General features: G+C 37.9%; 1 protein-coding gene across 3 annotated transcripts; it reads right to left on the bottom strand.

The window, feature by feature from the left end:
* Nucleotides 1-3,507: 3,507 nt before the first annotated feature.
* On the bottom strand, nucleotides 3,508-24,531 carry MTFR1 (mitochondrial fission regulator 1). Of its 3 annotated transcripts, none has more exons than XM_070747890.1 (9): nucleotides 24,354-24,531; nucleotides 19,458-19,514; nucleotides 18,787-18,930; nucleotides 15,534-15,632; nucleotides 10,775-10,899; nucleotides 8,281-8,516; nucleotides 6,095-6,344; nucleotides 5,229-5,379; nucleotides 3,508-4,728 (listed from the first exon to the last, which is right to left on the bottom strand). In XM_070747890.1, the coding sequence occupies exons 3-9, from the start codon at nucleotides 18,850-18,852 to the stop codon at nucleotides 4,669-4,671; spliced, it is 987 nt and encodes a 328-aa protein (XP_070603991.1). In that variant the 5' UTR covers nucleotides 18,853-18,930; nucleotides 19,458-19,514; nucleotides 24,354-24,531; the 3' UTR covers nucleotides 3,508-4,668. The 3 variants fall into 3 exon arrangements, with proteins under 3 accessions (XP_070603991.1, XP_070603990.1, XP_070603992.1); XM_070747889.1 differs by having other exon boundaries at nucleotides 19,458-19,521; nucleotides 24,354-24,456; XM_070747891.1 differs by lacking the exon at nucleotides 24,354-24,531 and adding an exon at nucleotides 20,889-20,936.
* Nucleotides 24,532-27,600: the final 3,069 nt, after the last annotated feature.

Raw genomic sequence — 27,600 nt, 5'->3', positions numbered from 1 at the left:
TCTGGAGTCTAGTTTGAAAGGTGGAAAATCTTTAATGGAAAGCATATTCTAGGGCTCAAATTACTAGATGTGGGCTCTGTTATCTCCTCAGTCTCTTTTCAACTACAAAATCAGTGTCAGGAGCCTTTTCCCTTATAAACTCTGGTCCACTTATAAGTTTTTCAAGGGTAGGAATATGAGAGGGGAAGATCCAGGTTCTAGTCCATCAATCATTAGACATTAGTCATTCCTCATCAGTCCAAACTTCCTCAGAGGACTGCTCTTATGGGAAACTAGGAAGTCTTGTATTGCAACAAGCTACAGTCTTATTAAGTGCTTTCCCCTCATTCTTATTTCTATGCTTTTCTAATCACAAATTAATTTCTCTAGTATCTTTGTAGTTATGGACTTTGATTAGAAGGTTAGGCCATTGTGCTCACTTGGCCTTTTCTTGGGGAGCCTAACAGCAAGGCAGTGAAATGACGGTTTTTGCAAATATATTAATATGGTGACAAAATCCTATCCACTGATGGGTTTTCCTTGTCTCATACGCCTTAGGAAATGGTACATTGACACTGTTTGCCCACAAATCAAACTCTCCAAAGCTGAGGTTCTTAAAACAGGTGCCAGTATAGGAACTGTGAATTGCAGGATCATTGTTCTCTTCATCTGATCCAGATATACAGTAGATACATTTTTTTAAAATGCTATCAACAGCTATGGTTACACTTTAGTTTGAAACTATTTATGAAACTTGGCACTGTGCACAAAAATCTGGTTAGAAAGAAGGGATAAAAGCAGCTTCGACTCTCTTCGGTGAGTTCATCTTGGAGTTTTCCCCATAATTCCTACTGGTTGAAATGCAGCCATTTTTTATTCCCCTTTGCTGTTTGTTTAATACATTGCTAAAATTTTGTGTTTTGCCTGGTCTTTGAAAACAGAACTTATAGACTCTTCAATTGCATGAAGATGATGTCCAAAATCTGGGTTTCTGTTCAGATTTGTATTCTTGACACTTTTAATTTCCACAACCTTTTGGCAGATTCTAAACCTTGTGATCATAGGTTTCTATTATGACTGCTATCTCATTAGCAACTACCTCCTTTCTGGTGTTTCTGGGGTTCTTATTATCTTCAGTCTTAGCGTTTCTGATTTCACTCTGAAACTTGCTAAGCAGTCATGACACAATGATTCTTCCAAGTTGTATTAGCCATCAGAGACAGCACAGAAAACGTCTGGCTCACTTTTGTGGGGCCTTGAGCAAAACCTCAACACGATTCAGCAATCTTGATGATGTGGATTTCATTCCAATCTTTTATTGTAATTTGTCCCTTTCTTGGCTGTTGCATAAAACTAATGGTACCATCTCTATTATGTAATATCTTTTAGAAACCCAGCATTTATCCTGTTTTTTTCAATACATTGAATTAATTCATCATTGGATAAATCTGCTTCAGAAATAACCTTTTCCCTGGTTCCAGTCATCTAGGGCAGTGTTTTCCAACCTTGGCAACTTGAAGATATCTGGACTTCAACTCCCAGAATTCTGGGAGTTGAAGTCCAAATATCTTCAAGTTGTCAAGGTTGGGAAACACTGATCTAGGGTATGACTATTCTTTCTCTGAATAAAATGCAATGTATGCAGAACAGATTTTTCATACATTAAATAATGTTTTTAGATTCACCAGTGTGTTTACTCAATCTCATATTCAAAATAGCCAATTCTACTGTAAAATGCTAATGTTGCTACATCAATTAACACCATTTAAATCTGCCAAATACTAATAATGGAAATAAGACGTGATCTGTCTCTTGTTCCCCCCCCCCCCCCCCCCAGTACCTTTCTTCTTTTAATTATTCAGGACTCTAATATTATTCCTGGAAAAAGAAATGTTTTATATTGATAAGTTAGAACTCAATGGGATATAACATCTTTTAAAACCTATATTACCTGTTGCTAGGCTTGTATGGTTTCTTTGTGAATTTGTTTTTTATTTAATCAAGTTACAGACTACCTCAATTACAACTGCAACTCACGGACCAATTTATTAATTTAAATTTAGTAAATTAGTAAATTTACTAAGAAGACAATTACTAACATTTTCTAATTGATCTCTACCTAGATCAAAATTAGTAACTTCTTTGGTTACCTCTAATCTAAATCATGTTATTAGTGCAATCCATAGCAAATATTCTGTTCTATAACATTAATATTCTGCACTATACCGTTAACAGTTGTACCAGGAATCTTTGTATTTACATACCTTCAGCAGTGGTTACACCATACCATTGTAATGCATACAGATAGTCCTCAATGCATGGCAATTGAGAATATAAGTTAGATAGTTGTTACATGGGTCATCATGATCATTAAATACACCATGTACTAGTAAGTGATCCTTAATCACTTGGTGTTTTTGCCAGAAAATAGCAAAAAAAGTTGCAAAATGCAATCATAAATGCAAGCTCATTGTCAATGGCCTCAAATATGATCACATGACCATGGATTAGGAGCAATGCAACATTTTATGATGGCCCTTTGAGGCCAACGTTAACTTTGATTAGTTCAGGGTTTCTAGCAAACCTGGAATACAGGGAAATCAGGGAATTATCAGGGAAATCGGTGGTTTGGGAAATATCAGAGAATTTGTGAAAAAAACAGAATAAACAAACTATTAAAATGTTTAAAAGTCAGGGAAAAATAATGTAAAAAAAAAAGGATCGCGCTGCCTGGCAGAGTCAAGCAAAAATGAGCATAACCAGCAAAAACTTGCTTCCTCAGCTACCGATATTTCTCCACGTTTTAGCGGTTGGTATGACGTCATCTACGACTGCACCTTAACTAGATCGCAAGTTACAGGGAAATGTCAGGGAAATATCAGGAATTTTAAAATGCTTTCCCCCTGGACACTGATAGTAGTTAAGCAACAGTTATAAATTGCGGACTATCTGTATTCACACAAACAATTATTTTACGGCACAACACATATGGAACCAACCTATTTACAGCTATGAATGTTAAGTTCTCTTAAACAGCACAAAATAGCAGTAATAGATTAGACTATGAAGTTGAAAATCTTTTCACTGATAGTATGCTACTATGCTATGCTTAACTATATCTTCCTCTCATTGCTCTCATTTTATCTAAATTATTAGCAGGGACTTGATTAATCTCTGTTGCTATACAAGTCAGGCTGGACAGTTTGAAAATATATTTCATTCACAAGTTATAAATCAACCACAATGTGTTTGGTTAAATCAAACACAATGTGTTCAGAACTGTTGGAACATATGAAGCAGCTGCTCCACTTTCCATATCCCTATTTTTAAAATAATATTTTCCAGGCTAAAGCAAACATGATTTAGGACTTCATCAGATACAGGTTGTATCTTTAATTATATCGAATCCTTTTAATGCATGAATTTTGTTCAGATTTTATTTGGATGTTATTTTTATTTAGATGTTCTTAGACCCTGTTGTGCAATATCCTTTGTTCAAGCATCAAAAATGATCAGACTAATGTAATATATATTATATTATTTTTAATTTTGAACACTGTTGGGAAGTTTAGAAACGTTGCTGTAACTATATGATGATAAACATTTTAGTATCTGGGAGCAATTTTACATTATCAAATTAAAAACATTTTCATATTTGAACAAATTTCAAAGTGAAAGCTTTTAAGCATTTCATGACATTTAGCTTAAATTTGCTCTTAATCTCATTTGTAGATAAACTACTTTTCCTTGTCACACAGAATCAATTTAGCAGTTTGCAAATACTGCCCAAGATAACAAAATACTGACAAGATATTCTGTTCTATTTTACTCAGCAGGAAAGCTGGTCTTCAAATTGTTTTTCCCCCCAATCTCAAATTATTTTCTGACCTCTTTGACAATCATTATGTACACTTCAGTTCAACAGGAACTTGTGAGTAAACAGATCTGAAGGTCTATGAAGGATATTTGCCTCAGTGGCGCAGTGGTTAGAGTACAGTACTTCCTGTTGACTACCAGCTGCCTGCAATTTTGCAGTTCAAATCTCACCAGGCTCAAAATTGTCTTGGCCTTCTATCCTTCCGAGATTGGTAAAATGAGGACCCAAATTGCTGGATCTGTAAACTGCTTAGAGAGGGTTGTAAAGCAGTATATAAAGTACTAATACTATTACGTTTAGTGTTGATATACACATGTGCATTAACACAAACAAAGTTGCAATTATATTTTCATCCTATCTAAAAATATGATCAAGCTTTGGCTAGTTTCTTCCATATAAATATATCTCCAATGCAGCATTTGCTTTAAATTTAATTAATTTTGCTGAATAATAAAATTCTTAAGTCTTGTCACCTTCCCCCTATAGAAAGAAAAGAGGTTCTAGTGAAGTCTGTACTTCAAATTTAAAATGAGATGTCAAGTACAGTCAGTTCTATTATATTCCAAACATTACATCAAAGGTATAATTTAAACTATAATTGCATTCAGATAAGTTTAAGAGTAACATTTATAATTTAGCGTTAGCCGAACGCAGCATGTACATAAATACTAAAACCTGTGTTAGAACACGGTAGAATTTTTGTTTTTAAACTTGTTCATGGAAGCAAGGCACATTTGAGTATTGTAAAATTATAAATCCAATTCTCAAAACAGTTGAGATAGTCCTTTTATATTGAAGCATAATTTTTCTCCTTAACTATTTTCAATTAGATTCTTCATTTTTCCTGTAGGTTTCAGCAGGTGTGGCCCAAACTGTGAAAACAAAAAGAGTGTATAAACTAACATTCTCCCCCTTGCAATGTTTGTAAACAATAAGTTGGAATTTTTATTGACCAGCCTTTAAAAACTCCTAGATCAACAGCTGGGGAATTCTATAATTTTAAGTCCATGCCTTTTAAACATGCCAAATTTGAAATACACTGCTTTAAATTCTATTAGTGGGAGCACTGAATCCACCAGAATGAAAGGAAGCAAATGTTCTCGGAAGCAAATGTTGTTCCTGTAACTCGAGGAATGGAAAACCAATCATAAATACTCGAATTGATAGTAAGCTATGTTAAAAATATGATTGGAGGTTAGTTTGCCTATTTCTTGAGATGAGGACTAGATATCTAGTCCTGAATTTATTCAGGATGTAGCTTGGCTTAGCCTAAAGTATGAACCTAGCCTTTGGTTGCTTGTAAACTCCTGACGTTACAAACATCCCACACCATAGCTCAGCACAACATACATACTTTGGACCAAGCACTTACCAGATTTGCTTCAGAAGTTGAAATCTGTTTATCACTTTCACTTGAACTGTCACTACGGTATCGATATGCAAATTTCTTTTTAAGAGCTTCTGCTATTACTGCAGCGGGATCTGTTGGATCAGCAGTTTTCTTTATTGTGCTTTTTTCTGGCCTTCAAAAGAATAAGGTAAGCTTTATGACCCACTGACTTCAAATTATGCAAATACATGCACCATTTTTACCAAGATTTTCCAATCTTTTTTTTTTTTGCTTTCACACTTCAATGTATTTCTTAACTCTACTGATTTGATTAACAACCCCAGGAAAATAAACACTGCAAAGCCATGTGATATTTCACTTGACTAGAGCCACTTAGCTATGTGGTTAGGGGTTCCAATGTACTCAAGCTACTATTTTCAGGGTGTCCATGGGAAAACATTTTGAATTCCCTGATATTTTCCTGCAACTTGTGGTCTAGTTAAGGCGCTATCGTAGATGACATCATACCAAACGGTTAAGCCGTGGATAAATATCAGTAGCTGAGGAAGCAAGTTGTTGCCACAGTTATGATAATTTTTGCTTGACTCTGCCAAGGCAGTGTTATCCGTTTTTCTTTAACATGATTTTCCCGACTGTTAAATATTTTAATAGTTTGGTCCCCCCCCCCTGATTTATTCCGGTTTTTTTAATGAATTCCCTGATAATTCCCTGAACCACCGATTTCCCTGATAATTCCCTAATTTCCCTGTTTTCCAGGCGCGCTGGACACCTTGTATTTTAAAACCAAACTGAACTTTAATAAATTATTTCTATCTGCTTAGCAATAGTCAAAATCTTGCACTTCTTTCCTGCAACCCTTTCTCTAATAAGTAAAGGGGAAAATGTACCTTTTCACCGAGCGCAGCTTCACATTGTTCATGTCTTTCAGAATATCTAACATATTTGGAATTTCAAGCTTCTTTGGACCATCCTCTATCAGAGTCGTGCCAGAATTTATTCTTTTTCCTTTGCGTTCTTTAATAAGGTCAATGGCAGAAACACTCTGCTGAAATGGTGGTGGTGGAGGTAAGGGGGGTGGGGGTGGTGGCGGCGGGGGTGGCGGTAGAACAGAAACAGATGCAGAAGAACCTGTTCCAACTGTAAGAACAATGTACATTTAAACATGCTGCAAATACCTGTACCTTTAATACATTTTTGTTTTAAAATGTATCCGTTATTGTGATTATAGAAGTACCGCTGAACTGGATTGCTATCATGTAACACTACTATATTCCCTCTCTGTTCTCTGACAAGTTTCCATTTTTTAAACACAAAATATACTGCTCAAAAAAATAAAGGGAACACTTAAACAACACAATATAACTCCATGTAAATCAAACCTGTGAAATCAAACTGTCCACTTAGGAAGCAGCACTGATTGACAATCAATTTCACATGTTGTCAGTACATTCAACTTTGTACAGAACAAAGTATTCAATGAGAATATTTCATTCATTCAGATCTAGGATGTGTTCTTTGAGTGTTCCCTTTATTTTTTGGCCTGTAAGTGGTTATACTAACCCCAGCAACTTTCTAGTGTATGGAATTTGTTTATGTTCAATAGTGCCCCCCCCCAAAAGACCTGTTTATTGATAAACATATTTTATTGTGTTTTCTATTTCCATTTCCTGCCTAGAGACATAAGGGTTAAGATTATTGATAGCTGTATGGATTTGTTAACTAAATACAAAAACAACATTAAAACACAGAAATATCATTAGGCAATGTAGAAAATGATAACTATTTAGGAACAGTTCTATTTTTAAGTGTTTTGAAAGGCCAGCCTAATCACAAAAGGGAAACTATTCCAAATTATGAGGTCTGTAAAATTGAAAACTAAGGCCTGTAAGTCCTGGTTCCATTTACTTTCTACGCATGATAGACAATTAAAAGATACTGGGAGAATTTTACCATGAACAGGTTGATCAAATTCACTTCTACAGGGAAAAGGAGATTTTAAAAAATATCTTGTTGCCAAATCATATTCGGATTTATAGGCTAACACTACCACTCCAGCACTTTGAACTTAATGCTATTCAGTCGGCAATTAGGGAGCTGGGCGGCATACAAATTTAAACAAACAAACAAACAAACAAACAAACAAAAGAATGAAACTGTGTGTACTATTCCCCAGGAGAACAACATGAAGTTGAGTAAAACGAAAATTGGAAACAGGCAAAAAATTAATCATCACTTGTTTAACTGAAGCTTTCATAAAGTTGTTTTTAGAACATTCACATGATAACTCTCATTTTAAGAACTTCTAATAAAAATCTTTACAATTAGCAAAAGTTTGTAATACAAATCGCAAGATCACTTTGATTCAGATTTCTACAAGTTTCTAATGTAATTTTGCCCAACCTATTTTTAGCATTACAGTGATCCCTCGATTTTCGCGATCTCGAGCTTCGCGAAACGCTATATCGCGATTTTCCCACCCGATGACGTCACTCTCTTCCTTCCTTTCTCATCTTTCTCTCTCTCTTTCTCTCTCTTGCTTCTTACTCTCTCACACTCTCTTCCTCCCTCTCTCATCTCTTTCCTTCTCTCTCTTTCTCTATCTCTCCCCCTCTTGCTGGCGGGCGGCGGGCGGGCGAGCGGGGGCATCAGCGAGGAGCCGGGGTTTCCCCTTCGCGTGGGCGGCTGGGAAACCCCGATCTTCGTCTGCTCGCTGCTGCTGGGAAGGTTCCTTTGGCCGCCCAGCAGCTGATCTGCTCGGTAGCGCAGCAGATTACCCTTTTCATCATACACACTCAGCAAAATATGCTGGTTTATAATCATGGGTGCCATCATCTACCACTAAAGGAAAGCAACAGACTTTGGAAGGCAGGCTCAAGATCATATGCGCAGAGGGAGGGCCAATAGAAAAGTATGCCATTCCAGATCTTTCATGTCAAGGTAGAGAAAGATAACCACAACTAATTTTCTAAATGTAATTTGTACACCAAGAATATTTGCATCTGAATCTAGTATTTTTTGACTAAAGGCACAACATTTAAAACTTATGAACATTGAGGAAAGGACAATTTAATACCTGCTGCCAAATTTTGTTCTTGTAGGCTTACAATTTTGGCTATTTGTGCTCTTAAATTAGCAAGCTCATTTTCCAATGCGTTTATTTTCTGCAGTGCTTCATCATTTTTGGCTACTGTAGTTTTGGAGTCTTCCGTTTCTTGTGATTTCTTGGGCAACAATTCTTCAGTACTTGAATCTCTTCCTGTGGAGCCTTCACTTTTAAGGAATGGTTGGGGTTTTGACCAACCTTCTGATCTATAATAATAACAACAACAACAACAACAACAACAACAACAACAACAATAATAATAATAATAATAATAATAATAAAGTTTTGGTTTATTCGTAAATCTCTTGATCAAGGGGAGTCAAGTTAAAGTTCTGTCTCTTAAACCAAATAATTTATTCTCTGCAAATGTAGAATACCATCCTTGCCATGTTTGTATTTTAGCTAAAACTGTATTTAGGAAGTTCCTGTAAACATCATTAAACTATATTATGTTCTGTTAGAAAGAAGATGAAGCTAAAGGCTTTATTTTTTCCTTGGCTTTCAGCACAGATAAGTTAGAAATCTAATAATATTTATAAATATATAAATTGCATTTTAATAATAAAATGCTTTCATGAACAGGTGGTTTAAAAGTTAAATGCAACCACTGTTTGTCAATTACTATCTGCAAAAATTAATCTATACAGTTATTAATATAACAACATTTTAACAGCTTTTTAAATTGTATAATTTCTTGGGTCCTTGTGAGCTTTAAAAGATATCTTGTTCTCAGATACTTAAAATGTCATAAATCTTTTTATAATTTTGCTTTGCTGACCTCTGATTTCTTCTACCTTCATAACTGCAGCAGCTGCTAAAGCTCCTAAAGATCTTGTGGAAAGACTTTTCCTTTTGTACTAGAACTGTCGTCAAAGTCAAGTTTCCACTCCATCCCCCTTCAAGGGCTTTCACTGTACATGACCTTATATAAACCTACAGTACTTCACAGTAACTAAAAGTAGGAGAAAATTAAATAGTATTTTAGCAGTGCTTTCATTTTGATATTTCTTTTGCTTTGTTATTTTTTTAAAATTAGTCCTGAACTCTCTCTCTCTCTCTCTCTCTCTCTCGACAGATTATTGCAAATCTAGCCAATAATAAATTCACCTGTTGTCAATACTGGAGTATCACTAAAATATTCTTCCCCATCCCTTAACATGTAAAAATGCAACAAACATCGTGTCAAAACCAGTTGAAAAGAACTGGGAAGAATCTTGGTACAGGAGGTCTTCCAGTTACAACCATTCTTTAATGACCAATCAAAGTTATAATGGAAAAAAAGGACTTAGGACTAGTTCTCACACTTATGACCACTGCAACATCCCTATAAGTTAGTGATGGTGAACCTTCTTTTGCTCAGGTGCCAAAAGGATGTGAGTTATAGTGCACACGTGCATGCCCACACCCATGTCTGCGCATGCACACACGCCCCTTCACTGCCCCCTTGCGCATGTGCACGGTCCTCACTAAAGCCTCCAGACTTCTAGTAGACCTGTTGGCCCATTTTTTGCCCTCCCTAGGCTTCAGGAAAGCCTCTGGAGCCTGTGGATGGCCAAAACCAGGTTAGTTCAGAAACTAACTTCCAGTAGGCCCATTGGGCTGTTTTTCATCCTCCCTACACCCTCCGGAAGGCCGACTATCAGCCAGAGCTGACAAAGGGCAATGCCTCGCGTGCCCTCAGATATGTTTCCGGCTATAAGTCATGCTATCAGACGTTGACTGCTTGGTGGCAGCAACAGGGATTGTCATTTACAGCCTTTCTAGGGAGCTTCTGGCAAGCAAAGTTAATGGGGAAGCCACAAATTCACTTAATGACCACATGATTCATTTAAGAATTAGTCATCTGCTTAACAACCATAGCAAAAAGGATCATTAAATGGGGCACAATTGACTTAACAACTACCTTGCTTAGCAACAGAAAATCTGAGCTTAATTGTGGTTGTAAGTTGACTACCAGTAATCTGTTTTTTAAAAAATAGATTTTCCTTTCCTAGAGTTGCAAATAAGTATTCTCATTCTTTCCCATAACTCATTCTAGCTAAAATAATATTGGACATCTATTTGTTGTCTACTACCAAGATATTTTGGTCCTAAAATAGGAACATGCTATTAAAAATATACGCTTATCTAAGCATAAAGTTATTGTATGAACAGAAAGGCTAGACAATAAAACATATACAGTATTACATTTTTAAAAGAATCCCTAAAGCTTGTTAAAATGTTCTTCCTTGCTCAATAATATTGGTCAGTTTTCATGTTATCAGTAAACCTGATCGGGCAACTTTAATCTCAAAGAAGTTGGTTAGTGGCCTTGATCAACAGCTTATCTATGAAAGTTTAAAGTGCCAATAACAGAGCATAAGTAATAGAGTCCACGGAGAGGGGTGGCATACAAGTCCAATCAATCAATCAATCAATCAATCAATCAATCAATCAATCAAAAAATAAGCTTTGAGAAACATACCGGAAACGTGTAAAGATTTTGTCTTCTTCATCATCAGCAGCAACCCACCCAACATCTACAAGGGAGACCACTGCATCTTCTTTTAGTTGATTAGACTGAGTGCTTATTGCAGGCTGAGAAGTAAGCTAAATTGATTGGATAATGTTACAAATTAGACCAACTGCCTGGATCAGTATGACATCACTATAAAGGTAATATGAAGATAAAATACATAGTGCAAGCATGAATAAATGGAAAGGAAAACAAAATTATACCAGAGTTAAAAACCAGTGAGGTTTTTGCATTTTGCATTAGCATTTCCACTGTTGTTTCCTAATGCATGGCATGACACAAAAATTGGGTACATAGCAAATATCTAGCTGTAGGTTAGGGAATGTACATATACTAATAAAGTTACATAGGTGAATAATCTGATTAATTTCAAACTATTTGTCATACATATTGCATTATATTTGGATAAGAAATGAAATAGAAATTTCAAACAAAGAAACTCCAAATTTAAACTAATGTAAATATTATTTTACTGTTTTTGTTTCCAGATCTGGCAGCCTAGCTAAGGAGGCACTGAAAGTACTTAAAGCAATAGCTGAAGTTAAATTTCTCAATATTGTAAAGTTATATCTATCGAAAATCAATCCTATACTTGCTATTCTAACAGCTTTTAACAAGAGTATTGCCACTGTGACTACTCTGGCCAATATTGGATCATTGTGACAATTTCCAAAAAGGACGAAAAGCCTATTACTGTCTTTTAATAGTTTAACACTTTATTCAGAGATTATTTTCATGGTCACATGAAACTAGAACTTTTATATATGCAAGTATTACACGGTGGATTAGAACTTCTTGCTTGATTATTTCAGAGTTCACTTGTTTTTTTGGAGGCCTCTCATACAAACTCAGATTTGCCTTTTTATTATTTATTAGATTTGTATGCCGCCCCTCTCCATAGACTCAGGCTTTAAACTAGATAAGCAATTAAACTCAAGGATTGTGAAAATTTGGAGCACCAAATAAGTACCTAAATTTCCCATCCACATTTAAAATATCTGGCTAACTATACAATTAAGTCTCATATGCCCTATTAAAGTAGAAAAGTATAATTTTTCAGCAAGATTTTGGTGTTAGCCTTCCAAAAAATGACAAAACAACGGTCACTGCCATTAAAGATCTTTAGCTCATTTTCCATGTGCAAGAAAATAAGAAATACAGAAGTTAATTAAGATTCTTAACAATCAGATTTGTATGTAAGTAAATGCCAATAGTTAGTGAACTTTAGTGAAAAAAAGAAAAGACCGACTTACAGTAAGCTCAGTGCACGATCCTGTGATATAACAGCTAGAGAGCAAGAAAGGAAGAAAAAGGGAAAGAGAATGCTATAGAAAAGTTTCAAGAAAGCATGAAGACAGCCGTGATATTATTAGGTTTATTTAAAAAATAAAATAAAATACCGTATATACTCGAGTATAAGCCGAGTTTTTCAGCCCCAAAAATGGGCTGAAAAACACAGCCTCGGCTTATACTCGGGTCATTGACAAAGTCACCACACGAGGGCGCCATTGCTTGAGCCAGAGCGAGGAGGCACCAGCTTTTGTCCCCTCTGGCACGCCGTAGTTCCTCTCCCTGCCTCAAGCAAATGAGGCAGCCATTTGCTCCAACCGAGAGGGGGAAATAGCAATGGTGAGTAACTATTCCTTGCTCTATCTGCATTACCCTTAGTCGGATTAAAAAGGCCCCCTGCTGTCAGATTCTCCTCCCCCTCCTTTGAAAGGATTTAAACTGTTTAAAAAATGGTATTTTGTGGTAGTTGCTGTCCTTGCTTGGATAGGATCTAATAATGTGTTATGAGGCAGAGCTAGACAGGAATTCTTTTTCTATCTGTCTATCTTTCTATCTATCTATTTTTCTATCTATCTATTTTTCTATCTATCTATCTATCTATCTATCTATCTATCTATCTATCTATCTATCTATCTATCTATCTATCTATCTATCTGTATCTATTTCTATCTATCTATCTATTTTTCTATCTGTCTGTCTGTCTGTCTATCTATCTTTCTATTTATATCTATCTATCTATCTATCTATCTATCTATCTATCTGTATCTATTTCTATCTATCTATTTTTCTATCTATCTATTTTTCTATCTATCTATTTTTCTATCTATCTATCTATCTATCTATCTGTATCTATTTCTATCTATCTATCTATCTGTATCTATTTCTATCTATCTATTTTTCTATCTTTCTATCTATCTATTTTTCTATCTATTTTTCTATCTATCTATTTTTCTATCTATCTATTTTTCTATCTATCTATCTATCTATCTATCTATCTATCTATCTATCTATCTATCTATCTATCTATCTGTATCTATTTCTATCTATCTATCTATCTATTTTTCTATCTGTCTGTCTGTCTGTCTATCTATATCTATCTGTATCTATCTATCTATCTATCTATCATCTATCTATCTATCTGTATCTATTTCTATCTATCTATTTTTCTATCTTTCTATCTATCTATTTTTCTATCTATCTATTTTTCTTTCTATCTATCTATCTATCTATCTATCTATCTATCTATCTATCTATCTATCTGTATCTATTTCTATCTATCTATCTATCTATCTATTTTTCTATCTGTCTGTCTGTCTGTCTATCTATCTTTCTATCTATATCTATCTATCTATCTATCTATCTATCTATCTATCTATCTATCTGTATCTATTTCTATCTATCTATCTATCTATCTATCTATCTATCTATCTATCTATCTATCTATTTTTCTGTCTGTCTGTCTGTCTGTCTATCTATCTTTCTATCTATCTCTATCTATCTATCTATCTATCTATCTATCTATCTATCTATCTATCTATCTATCTATCTATCTATCTATCTATCTATCTATCTATCTATTTGGTTTTCTATGCTGATAACCTCACAGCAGCTAATGCTGAAGCTCTTCTTTGGATACACTTATTTATTTGTTTGTTTGTTTATTTATTTAATTGGATTTGTATGCAATCCCTCTCCAAGGACTCAGGGTGGCTCACAGCATATATAAAAACAGAACAATAATGTAAATCCAATTAATGATGAGAAGGAATCCAGTTTTGAAGGATTTTAACTCTTAGGTTTTAGCTTTGTTCCTGATCGAGCTACTTTTTTTACTTTTTAATTTATTGTTAATATTGTTAATTTGTTTACCCTCTTTTAAATTTACAGAGCTAGTTTACTGGTTTTCTTTAAAATAAATATTCTAAAACATGTCTCAATTAATGTAATTTTATTGTTTTCCATTTTTATAAGTTACCAGTAGCCACTGCATTTTCTAACCTCGGCTTATACTCGGGTCAATACGTTTTCCCAGTTTTTGTGGCAAAAATTGGTGCCTCGGCTTATACTCGGGTCGGCTTATACTCGAGTATATACGGTAAACAGCAGAGTTCATTCAGAAAACTATAGCACTTTTCAGCAAAGAACAGGGACCGAAATTTTTTGGTCTAACAGCTATTTTAAATATCAAGCATGTAACAGCTCAAGAACACACTGATATCTTTCTATTCTCTTGGGCTTGGTTTTAAACTGAATTTGTGCCCACCATTAAACTTGGCATTTCTCTTTTGTGAATGAATTGGTGGAGGCTTTCCAGAGAAAAGTGTTGATTAAGATAGAAGATATTATTTCTTATTCTTTTATTCCAGAAGCAATGTTTTGAATACATTTCTACCCAGGTTTTATCCAAAATATTCAGAGGTCACTGACAACTTAGACTAGTAATATCATGTAATAAATATAATTACAGGTAAAATAATAAGGAAAAAATAGCCAATATTTTATTCAAGGGGAAAAAAAGACATGATGATCTTATTCACATATCTTATAAAATGTTTCCAAGCTGCTGAATTTGTTATGTGTAAATATATTTTATCCTTGAATGCCTTTTCCACTCAAAAACTATTGAAAGTCACAAGAATTCTATAAAATTCAATGTTATTGACAATTGAGTACAATAGAAATAAATAAAATGACCAATCTTTCCAAAATACGTTTTTCCTTCCAACTTTCATATATAACAGATTAGTTTTACTATAAATCAAATTACTAAGAAGTCTTTTCGGAATTCATTACTTAATACTGAAAAGGAAGTTCTGTTTAAAATATATGGTGTTGTCATCAGAAAATAAACCTAAAATTAAAAATATACTGAATTTGACCTTTGCTTGATCAGTGGTATGCATAGTTGTGCCATTTTCAACGTAATTATGTTTTGTAATTCAGGATATACAGGTTACACTTCAAAAACTAGTGAGGCCAGGATATAACATTTCAGTTCAGCTGCGCTTAAAATCAAATTTAATAAAAATAAATTATAGAAACATAATAAAGTCACATCTGTTTCTATCATATAAAGTAACTAGAATTCAGCAACAACTTTAGGAAATCTCTGGGATGTGTATTTATGTATGCATCTCTGAGGAACTTCTGTTACAGTTTCATTAGATATTTATTTTCTATTCTCATTAATTAAGACTTTGGGATTGGTACATCCAATTCATCAATCTATGTCATTTTCATTTAATTAAATGTTAACCTTTGAAATTAATATAACTATTTTTTTTCCTAAGGAAATAATTTAATTTGGGTGTGTCCCTATTTTTGGATCCAAACTGACAGAAAGTAACTTATGTCCCCAGATACTACAGACAGAGATTTTAGGTTTTTCTAATTTGTGTAAAACAAACAAACATCTTACCTGAAACTGAACCCTTGGACATTGTATCAAAGAGAGGTTGGAGCCAATTTTTCTTACAATACTTCTGTTTGGGCCATAAGTTTTATTTGACCAAAGTAACTGAAAATAAATAGTCTGTGTCAATATTACTTTACTTTGAAGTTTTACTCATAGTTAAACAAACCCAGAAAAACTATATTTTTGTATAAACATGCATCAAGTTGCATTGTAAGTCTGTATACAGTATACAGAAAATAGATTTAAAATTTAAGATTTATTTTATTGTTTATTTTACAGAGTCATACAAGTAACATGGGCAGCTATATAAATTTATAATGGCACGTTTTGTCCAACAATATTTGAATGGGCTCACAATCAATATCTCTCTTAACCAACAAAATTATTTTGATTATATTTTATAAAAGTAATGAACTATTACTCAAACACAACCCAGAGAACTTTAGACATACTTATATTCCAAAATGCATTTATATTTTAATCTTATACTCTGTGTTCATTTCCTTTTAATGTCAATGGCATATATGCATGTCATTCCCTATACAATATTCAGATTTTCAGTTTTTGCAAATACAGTGGTACCTCAAGATACGAACCTAATTGGTTCCAGGGGGAGGTTCGTAAGACGAAAGGTTCGTAAGACGAAACATTGTTTCCCATAGGAAACAATGTAAAGTCAATTAATCCGTGCAACAAGAAAAAAAAACCTGCAAAAAAACGCTGCTGCCTGGCTGTCACCTTTTAAAACAGCGGGGGGGGGGGGGGGGGGGGGGGGGGGGGCTTCCCAGCAGCCTCCGGAACCTGGAAGTTTGGCAAAATTTCGGGTTCGGGAGGCTGCTGGGAAGCCCCGCAGCCCGGCTGTCACAACAACTGGGAGGTTTCCGCCTTTGGGTTTTCGGCTCGGGGGAGCAGGAGGACCTTCCTAACTCCCTCCTCCCCAAGCCGAAAACACAAAGGCGGTCTGCTGCCGCCCGCTTGAGCCACGAGGCATTCAGGGCGTGGAGGAATGGGAAGCTCAAACACCGGTGGCTTCAGCTTCCCATTCCTCCATGCACTTTGCCCTGAATGCCTTCTGGCCGCCTGGCAGAGCGCTCGCAGCCAGCGGGTGGCGGCGGCGGGGGACAAAAGGCAGGCCAGCGCCCGGCTCCTGCCTCTCCGGAGCCGCCGACCGAGCGGAGCGATCTTCTGCCGGCCATGGGCGAAGGGCGGGGAAGCCGGCGGCTGTAGCAGCTGGTGCAAGAGGCTTCCCCGCCCTTCGTTCATGGCCAGCAGAAGATCACTCTTGCCCGGCTCCCCGCCCCCTCTTCTGCTGGCCACGTTGGCTGCAGCGACAGTGACAGCTGCGGCTTCTCCTCCTCTTCCTCCTCCACCTCCTGTGGCCACTTTCCCCAAGAAGCCTCCCGTCCACAGAGGAGGCGAGGATACCTTTGCGCTGCTTCAAAGCCCGGGCGGCTCCGAAGAAAAAGGGGGCCGCAGCGGCGGGGGCTGCTGCAGCTTATCCTCCTCCTCCTCCTCCTCCTCCTGCGGCCGCCTTCCCCAAAGATCTTCCTGTCTGCAGAGGAAACAGGGAGAGCTTTGTGCCACTTCGGAGCCCGGAGGAGGAAGAGGAGGAGAAGCCGCAGCTGTCACTGCCGCTGCAGCCAACGTTTTCTTCAAAGCCACACCAAGCTCCAAAGCGGCGCAAAGCTCTCCCTGCCTGCTATGCGGTCAGGAGGCTCCTTGGGGAAGGTGGCCGCAGAGGAGGCAGGGAGAACTTTGTGCCACTTCGGAGCCCGGAGGAGGAGAAACTACAGCCACAGCTGTGGCCACACTTTCCTTCGGAGCCCGGTACAAAGCTAACCCCGCCCCCTGGGCAGCCAGACGGCTCCTTTGGGAAGGCGGCCGCAAGGGGAGGAGGTGGAGAGGCAGGATAACTTTGCGCCGCTTCGGAGCCCGTTTCTTTCCTGCTGCCACTATCTCCTTGAAGGTTTTCCCGACGAAGCGCTGCGCTGGGCTCCGAAGTGGCGCAAAGTTCTCCCTGCCTCCTCTGCGGTTGGGAGGCTCCTTCGGCTGGCAACAGAAGTCCGGAGGTGGGGTTTCCCAGGAGGGAAGCCTCAGCAAATTCGCAGCATCGCAAACCTCTGCTGGGGCTTAAGAGCCAAAGCATGCTGCTGAGACGGCTTTAGCCCCAATCCTGCTTTAATGGGGCTAAGGCTGCTTTAACCTCAGCCCACCATCAAGCCAGAGCAGCGAAGGAAGTGAAGGAAGCTTTCCTCTTCCCCATTTGCTCTTTATATGTCCTCCAGTTTTCACAGAGGGTTTCTAAGGTGTCCTCCTGCCTATTTGCTCTCTATGTGTCATCCAACTTTCGTGGAGGGTTTCTTAGCTTTCCTCTTCCCCATTCTCCGTGAAAGCTGGAGGACAAATAGAGAAGAAACGGTGAAGAGAAGAGCCTCCTTGAAAGGTTGAGGACACATGGAGAGCAAAAGTTTATAAACCCTCCGTGAAAGGTTGGGGACACATGGAGAGCAAACTGGGAAGAGGAGAGGTGAAAAACCCTCCGTGAAAGGTTGGGGACACATGGAGAGCAAACTGGGAAGAGGAGAGGTGAAAAACCCTCCGTGAAAGGTTGGGGACACATGGAGAGCAAACTAGGAAGAGGAGAGGTGAAAAACCCTCCGTGAAAGGTTGGGGACACATGGAGAGCAAACTGGGAAGAGGAGAGGTGAAAAACCCTCCGTGAAAGGTTGGGGACACATGGAGAGCAAACTGGGAAGAGGAGAGGTGAAAAACCCTCCGTGAAAGGTTGGGGACACATGGAGAGCAAACTGGGAAGAGGAGTGGTTAAAAATCCTCCGTGAAAGGTTGAGGACACATGGAGAGCAAACCTCCGTGAAAGGTTGAGGACACATGGAGAGCAAACTGCTGGGGAGCCGCCCGGCTGTTTTAAAAGGTGACAGCCGGGCTGGGGGGCTTCCCAGCAACCTCCCGAACCCCGAACCCGGAAGTTTGGCAAAAGTTCGGGGTTCGGGAGGTTGCTGGGAAGCCCTCCAGCCCGGCTGTGACCTTTTAAAACAGCCGGGTAGCTTCCCAGCCGTCTCCCGAAGCCGAACGCCAAACCCGGAAGTTCGGGTTTGGCGTTCGTAACATGAAAAAAGTTTGTAAGAAGAGGCAAATTTTTTCTGAACCCCGGGTTCGTATCTCGAGTTGTTCGTAAGACGAGGGGTTCGTATCTTGAGGTTCCACTGTATATCACTGTAATAATAGGCATACTTACTGATTCCATAATTAACCCAATTTGCATAAATATCACTCTAAATAGTTGTTTAATCCAGCAGATCATATAAAATAAGGTAAAGCCTTCAGTAATTTGTAATTTGACAACCTCAACTTGCTATAATATAGAAACTCCATAGTCAGCCTGGAGAGAGAAAAAAATAAAGAGAATATGCAACTGTTTCAATGTGAGAATTCATCTCAAAATAAATATAACAGCTAGAGCTTTAGCACTTTTCACCAAAAAGTATGTAACCAATAGTTCTAATTATACACCATCTTTAATTAATTAAACACTGTATAGTTATATTTTAATATTCCAAACAGGAAAAAGGGTTTGAAGGAAAACAACAAGAGAAGCAAGAACCAATTGTATTAAAATGTAGTTTTAATGTTATATAGTATACAACAAGACAACAGAACCCATAGACCCATATATTTCATTATTTTTTCAGATTAAAATGTTATTGTACTTAGGAATATTCAAAGATCACTCTTCAAATGAGTACAAAAATGGTAACCAATTCAATTATTTAAAGTAGTTTATATAATAAATGTCTAAACTAGAGGAAAAATAGATTCATTTGGAAAGGCAGTTCCTAGTTTTAGCTTTATTACGTGTAGCATGTTTTAGAAACTAACATGTTGGCTGTTCACTTGTCACTTTCTCACCTGGGAATAGCAGTTCCTCATGTCATATGCTTCACAGTTGACATTTTAAAAATATTCCTATAACCTGAAATAAAAATATAGTATTTATTCTTAAAAGGGAATATTGACATTAACTAGATTTATTTTTGCTCCTGGAGCTCAAAGCACTTTACAGAGCACTTTTTCTTTCAATTTCTTTCTCATAACAGCAAACCTGTAATGGAGTGAAACTGAGTAATCCCAAATCATCATTCAATAAGCATCCATAGTTGAGGATTTCAACATGTTCACTTTAATGCCCATCTCGCCTCTCCTAAAAGCTTCTAATTGGAAGCTCCTGCCTGATTTGGATAAAAAAGAGCAGGTTACCCCATTCCCAAAATTAAATGAAGCAATTTAGTACATTTTGGGCTCAATCGTGATTGTAGGGTAAGGAATACCTGTACACAGTTGCAATTCTTCATTAATATGAGCAATTAAAACAATATTTATTTACAGCACAATTTGTCCACATCCCATCAATCTTAGAACTTTTCTTAGATTTATAAATTCTAATAATATTAAAATGAGAACTTACATTGCTAAAATGTATTATTTTGTATAATTATTTTCTAACAAATACAACTTAGCTATGTAAGAACAATAATGTATTACTCCTACATAGAGAATAAAATAAACAAATGTGACGTTTAACACCGACAAGATCAAGGGCAGTCAGCTATTTGGTTTGGCTGCTTTAATAAATTATTTTTTATTTCTAATTTTTACTTTACAAATATATGGGCTCTGAAACTCTAGTTATAAAATCAAGTTGAATCAGACAAATAGTTTTTGTACTAAGGACATAACAGTTAAAGTAGCTAAGTTATCATTTCATTTTTGATAGGAGATGCAGTTGTGTGAAAGTCTGTTTACAAGTACAGAATCAAATAAATTAGTAAATCATCAATCTGTCATCAATAATGAATTAATAATAATAATGCACCCTAAATTTTAAGACTTTTTTCCATTTAGTTCCTAAATTTAGAATCCAATATTTTGAACTTTAAGCAGCTATTAAATTGTTTCTTTTCACAGGACCTTTATGAAGCAGAAAATACTCTCTCTTAATACTATCTATTGATTTATTCTGAAGTTGTATAGACTGTTGACTATGTGTGAACAACTTGATGTTAACTGTAAGCAAACTACAATAAGATTTTCTCTATTATGGTCTTTCTCTAATCTAAGCTTTCAGATTTTCCAGTGGTGTACTCATCAACGTTAAATGCATCCATTACGAATTGTTTCTATTTACTATATTCTATTATAAAATGCTTTTATTATTTTGGTTTATATTGTGTATTATTTTTATTAACATACTAAGCTTATTTATAAACATTTAATACAACTATTACTGGAACAAGGCATTTTATAAATTGCTAACAAAATGACTAATACAGCCATTAATACCTTTTTGTCAATTTCTATATACTGAGTACATGACCATTCCTTGGTAACTTTCTATTTCCTTGAAGCAACTTAACTGTGGTAGAATCAAACAAATGATTGAGCCAGAGGTTATAATAATTAACTGCAAAATTACTGGTTTTGCACATGATTGCTACACATGTTGGGACTCTATAATTTTAATTTATGGGAAAACATTTTTGTTGCAAATACAATTATACCGGTCTCTCGAGCAAGTTTCAGTATGTAAAATAAAAAGCTATACAGTATTCTGCCAAATCAGATTATTTTCTATCTAGCTGAGTTTAGCTGTAAATTCAGTGTAAGAATAATTTTATGTGATATCAATTATTTCATATCATTCCCTACTGCATCCATTTAACTGCAGAACCAAATATTGTGATTACAGAGATTACAGACAGTACGTGTTTAGTGACTGCCTTATTTACTAACCATTCAGAGTTGCAATGGTGAAAAAAGTAACTTTGTGAGCAATCCTTATATTTATAACATTTCAGGTCTGTAAAGCAAAGGAAAGCTAAAGATCATAAGCAGAGTCATTGTTTTTAATATATATATATATATATATATATATATGACGGTCTTGGTATATTCGGGTTTCTGCCCGTGTAGGATTTAGAAATTTCTGGCGACGTTTTGACGAGGTCCCACTTGTCATCTTCTAGGGCGAACAAGGACAGAAGCACCAGCCTGAAGATGACGAGTGGGACCTCGTCGAAACGTCGCCAGAAATTTCTAAATCCTTCACGGGAAGAAACCCGAATATACCAAGACCGTCATCACTTAATGACTAAGCTAGTGGTCCCGATTGTCACTAAATGAGATCTACACGTGTATAATGACCCTATTTTCCACAGCGTTGAATGCAACAACACAATTTTCCAAACACCAAATTTTTAAATACTTTCAAAATATACTTCAATGTATTAACCACTAAGTTCTAAAGCATTTTGACTATACTGTACATGTCAGATCATGAACACATTTTTATAAAAATAAAAGTAATATAATAGACATTGTTAATGGCAGAGATAAGCAATTTTTTTTAGTTTCTTGCCAGGGAAAGACTGAAAGATGATTCAAAGTGGGTGAGTGATGTGTTAACCATGTAGGAAAGATTTTAAAATCTTTTTGAGGAAGATAATCTTTTTACGGTAAGTGTTTAGGAGTCTTACTGTAGATCACAGATGCTATGCACCCCATTTTGAATTTTCAACCAAGTATTATTAGTTAGAGGCAAATTATGGAAAGGCTTTACCGAGTTATTTATTTTGAACCAGGCAGTTCTTAAGCCTATCACTCACAAGGCAGCATTTTTGCTGCCCTGAAGCCCCTCCCTTGCATCCCATTTTTGGACAGAGGGTCTGGAAAGTCTGCAATGAGCTCCTGGGTGCTGGAGGATGGCAAAAATGGCCCTGTTTTTTAAAAAAAAACCAGGCCATTTTCCACTCATTTTTTCACAAAAGTGGGGTGGACAAAGTGTCTGGCGACCCTGCAGAGAGCTCCTGGGGGTAAAGGCAAAAATGCCTCCATTTTTATGCCTCCCCCCAAACCGGCCCATTTTTCACCAAAACAGGGCAATTTTTGCCATCCCCCAGCACCCAAGAGGTCCCTGCAGGCTTCTTAGATCCTTTGCCCATCCAATTTTTGCAACAAAAAAAGTGAAAAGAGCTATTTTTGTCTTCAAATTACCCCATCTAGCATGACGGGAGGAAGACGGGAGGTTTTAAAGCTGTCAAGTCTGAAGACCCCTGGGTTAGGGGCAGTGATGGGCTACCAAAATTTTTACTACCACACTGTGGGCGTGGCTTATGCATTTTGTTTCATCATCTTTCAGTGCAAATTGGGTGCCCTGGGGTGGAGCTCCAAATTTTGCTACCGGAACTGCGTTACTGACTGTTCCTGTAGGAGCCCATCACTGGTTAGGAGTGCAAGGGTCTTCAAACTTGGCAAGTTTAAGACTCGTGGACTTCAACTCCCATTCCTGAGCTAGCATGACTGGAGGAGGAATTCTGGTACTTGAAGTCCACTAGTCTTAAAGCTGTCAAGTTTGAATTTTGTAAAAAGTGTACACAATTGTAAAAAGTATACAGGTAGTCCCTGACTTACGACATTGATCCGTTCCTATGGGGCGTCATAAGCTGAATTTCTGTGTAAGTCAGAATACTGTACAGTATTCTGATTTATACGAACGGAGATGGCGTCGTCGTCAGCGGCGTCTTCAAGGGACCAACAGCCGGTCCTTCTCAGCGCTGCATTGCTGCAGCCTCCGAGGCTGCCCACCGCGGAGATCCCCTTGCCTGAATGGAGGCGGCGGCGGCAGCCTTGGAGGCTGCAGCAACGCAGCACCGAGAAGGACTGGTTGTTGGCCATTGAAGCCGTCGCTGCCTCTGTTCGGGCGAGGGGGTCTCCGCGGGGTCTCTGAAGCGACCGCCCACCGCGGAGATCCCTTTGCCTGAATGGAGGCGGCAGCAGTGGCTTCGAAGCTGTCCCTGGGTCGTCGTAACAATGAAACGTCATAAGTCAGGGACAACGTAACCCAGGGACTACCTGTACATGTTTGCAAAAAGTATTCTGCTGTACTGATATTTTATTAAATACATTACTACACCATTTGGTTCAGAATACTTTTTTCCTTGTTTCCCACCTCTAGGTGTGTCTTATACTCTGAAAAATATGGTATTTTGCTTATGTTTATACCTATACCTGCTATCTTATACACGTTTGGCAAATAAACAAATAACATACAAAGTTTCTCATATCAGCCACCAGGGCCTCTAAGGGGAAAAGAACCACCCAAAACACTAGGCCCCGAGGAGCTTAGAAAGGGCTCAGCAGCCGTCATTTGAGAACCACCCAGGAATCTGGGCTAGGCAAAGCTGGGTCTTTTATGACATGTGGACTTCATCTCCCAGAATTCCTGAGCTAGCATGATTGAGTCAGGAATTCTGGGAGTTGAAGTCCGCAAGTTATAGAAGAGCTAACTTTGCCTACCGCTGACCCAGGTGAAGGCCGATCTCAAAAAATCAGATTTTCCTGGAGAAAGAACAACATAAAAGGGGCCTCCTGCGCTCAATCTTCGGCTCCACCGATGAATACGCTGCCCCTTGACGGGCGGGGAAGCGCGGCGGGAGCAGGATGAGGGGGCTCAGGACAAAGAACCGGGGGCCGCCGACTAACACGGCGGAAGAGCCAAACAGGTTCTGTCTCCGGGAAGGCACGGCTCTCCGTCTTCCGCTCCGCCATGGGGCGGGGGGAAGCGCCGCCCGGCAACGTCGGACGAGACCTTCGCCGGCAACGGCTGGTGTCCTTGACTTCCCACGGGCGCCTTCTCTCTCGGCCCCGACCTGACAAGGACGCCCGTTTATCCCACACCCGAAACTTCGCCACAGGGTTGAAACTGTGGCAAACAAACGGGAGGCCCTGAAGCAGATGGAAGAAACTTACCCCGCTCGTCTGACCGCTATAATTATTCCTTGATCGGACTCGCTGAGTCTCCGCCGGCCAGCAATCCCCTTGGACACTCTTCGTCCCGTCTCCCGCGGCAACCAATCCTGCGGAGCGCCGGCAAGTCGGCCTGGCCAATCGCTGAGGTCCATTTAAGGAGGCGAGGCTTAGTTTTTGCAGTCCGGTTTAGATGACGAGATATATAATCGTCGATAAACATCATCGAGACAAGGCTAGAAGCCCCGCGGGACTCTATGATCTCCGGAGCGACATCCGCTCCGGAGGTCTCGCTTTTCATCTCGATGGTTTCAGAAAGTTCAAACCCCGCCTAATGTTTCGGATAATAAGCTATTTGTTACAAAGGCTGGGGAAGTCCTGCTGTTTACCGGTAGTAGCAAAGGATCGCGTAGGAGCGCCATCTAGTGCTATTTTACTGTAAGAAAATATCTAAGTTTGCTTTAAATGCGGTAGTTTGATTTCTCCTGTACTGCGGTGAATTTTATTTATTTATTTGTCAAACATGTATAGGATAATAGTAGTTTGTATAAACATAAGTGAACAGTAACGATAAATATGTATACTGCACGAGTCAAAAAGAGGGCTGTGAAAATATTTGCTGACCCCCCTCGCATCCTGGACATAAACTGTTTCAACTCTTAACCTCAAAACTTCGCTACAGAGCACTGTACACCAAGACTAGACACAAGAACATTTTCCCCCAAATGCCATCACTCTGCTTAACAAATAATTCCCTCCACACTGTCAAACTATTTACTAAGTCTGCACTATTACTAGTTTTTTCCCCTCATCATTCCTATCACCCATTTCCTCCCACTTATGACTGTATAACTGTAACTTGTTGCTTATATCCCTAAGATTTAAATTTATTTATTTTTTCCTCATTGATTATTTGACCCATATGACAATCGTTAAGTGTACCTCATGAACGTATCTTTCCTTTGATGTACACCGAGAGCATATGCAGCAAGACAAATTCCTTGTGTGTCCAATCACACTTGGCCAAGAAATTAATTCTAAAAGATGACAATAAGACAGTAGGACAGGGACGGTATGGCACTATTAATTGACTGGCATGCCATTACATAATTATCTACTTAACAGCCACAAGTTTTCTCCATGATGATCTGTTCCCAAGTTGGTCCTTCAGCTCTTTCAACAGTACCTCATGGCCACTCAGTGTCCATCTATGGCAGTGTTTCCCAACCGTGGCAACTTGAAGATATTTGGACTTCAACTCCCAGAATTCCTCATCCAGCGAATGCTGGCTGGGGAATTCTGGGAGTTGAAGCCCAGATATCTTCAAGGTTGGGAAACACTGATCTATGGAATCTTACTGCTGGTTGTCCTTTGCTTATTAACAGAGAAGCCTTAAAAAAAGAGCACACATTTAAAATGTTTTCAGATCCCTTTATTTTGCAATTCTAATTGTTTGTTGTACTACACAAAATGCTTTATATAGAGTAAAACCAACTTATTGAAAGTTAAAAGTCTTATTCAAGGTTGCCAAAACTGTAGCTCTCCAAATTCATTACTGTAATCCTTGACCATTACAGCAGGTGCATTAGTTGTGTCTGATGGGAACTGTAGTTCAATCTGTAGCAAACCAAAGGTTAACTATGAGACTACTGAACCACAGATGTGATAACTACCCTCAACCCCAAACAGCATTCCAATAGGTTAAGGATGTTGGAAAGTTTAATATTTGATCCTTTGCTTTTGGAATCCTCAAATTTTGGGTCATGGTGGGTGCAATGCTATATCTATGGAGCTCCCGATTAGCAAAGACTAGCATCTTGAAAGCATGTCACAGAATTGTGAGAGGATAGCTTTCTCTAATTTTGATGCACAAATAAAACAGGTCATTACTACTATTGCAAACAATATTGTAGAAGTTTATGTACATCTTAATTACTGATTTTTAAAACGTTCACTCCCAATTAAATGTGTACAGGATTGTGTTCTTAACTACCACCATACCTTTCCTAAAGACCAAATGGATTTGTCTACTTTAAAGATGTAGTTACACCTATACACTTATATATTTTTACTGTAGCAAATCTTTACAGATGCAGCCATGTCTTCAGAGATGCTAATTATGCACAGTGGCATATTTAGAAGCATCATGTATGTGGATGTAGAGTAGAAAATTAAAGAATTGGAATTATTTTATGGTAGTGATTACACATCAACAAAGTTGTTTTCTGGGTATAAACCTTTTTGTTTCTTGCATAAGCCTATGCAAGAAACCCATTGACGGGTTTAATAATCACACAAACCTATGGTTTTTTAATAAGTAATTAATTGAGGTTTGCTGGTACATTAAGCAAACTGTGGTTTATAATAAAACGATGGTTTAGTTATGTATAAATCAGGCCATAATGTAATCTTTTAAAAAAATTACATAGTTTAAAAAAAACCAAATATAGTACAACATATAGTAATCCTGTTGTAACCGCTTATCTATTTATTATAAAATTACTCACAATGAGTCATTTTCAATTTTATAGCAACCTTGAGAAAAGGAAATTTAAACTGCAATTTAAATACAATTGTTCATCCAACTCTATGCAATTTATTTCCAGGGAAACTAACTCTGGGTTAATACTTAGATTTTTTAAAAAATTAGGAATGCCCAGGGCTGTTGTTTAGGTTGGAGGAAAAAAGCCAGAAGGCAAAGGATTTCCGTAGAGTTGCCAACAAAACTGCACAAATGTTTGTCTGAAATCAGGTATGAAGCTGCTTTTGATTCAAAGGAAATTAAAAAAAAATAATAAAATCTTGGACAAGTATAATTACACTATAAAATCTGTCTTAAAGCTCTTAGGGGCTTGCTTCCAGGACTCATATAGAAAGAATTACTACACGTTGTATTTTATCCTAAAATCGCAATCCTATACGATATTTAATCATTTATCTAAAAGTTAGCGTCCACTAAACGGGAGGGGGGGGAACACCCTTGCCTTCGAATAAGCCCCACTACGGGAGTCCAAAGGCAAGCAAATATGCGAGCAATACGTCCCCAGGCACATGGTTTACTCATTCCGCCTACCAAGTGCAAACGTAAGTTGCAACCGTCAAAAACTGAAAGCGAACTGAACTTGGGAACTTGCAATGGTCGACATGCCTATTAACATTGATTTCATGCTAACCCACAATGCCTCGGAACCCTTGACCCGGAATAAGCCAATCGGAGGGCGGGCTCATAACAAGGCGAGCCACGAATGGA

The sequence above is a fragment of the Erythrolamprus reginae genome, chromosome 3, assembly GCF_031021105.1.
Source record: "Erythrolamprus reginae isolate rEryReg1 chromosome 3, rEryReg1.hap1, whole genome shotgun sequence".
NCBI lineage: Eukaryota > Metazoa > Chordata > Lepidosauria > Squamata > Dipsadidae > Erythrolamprus > Erythrolamprus reginae.
Note: the sequence above shows the minus strand (reverse complement) of the source record. Positions and strands in the feature narration are given on the sequence as shown.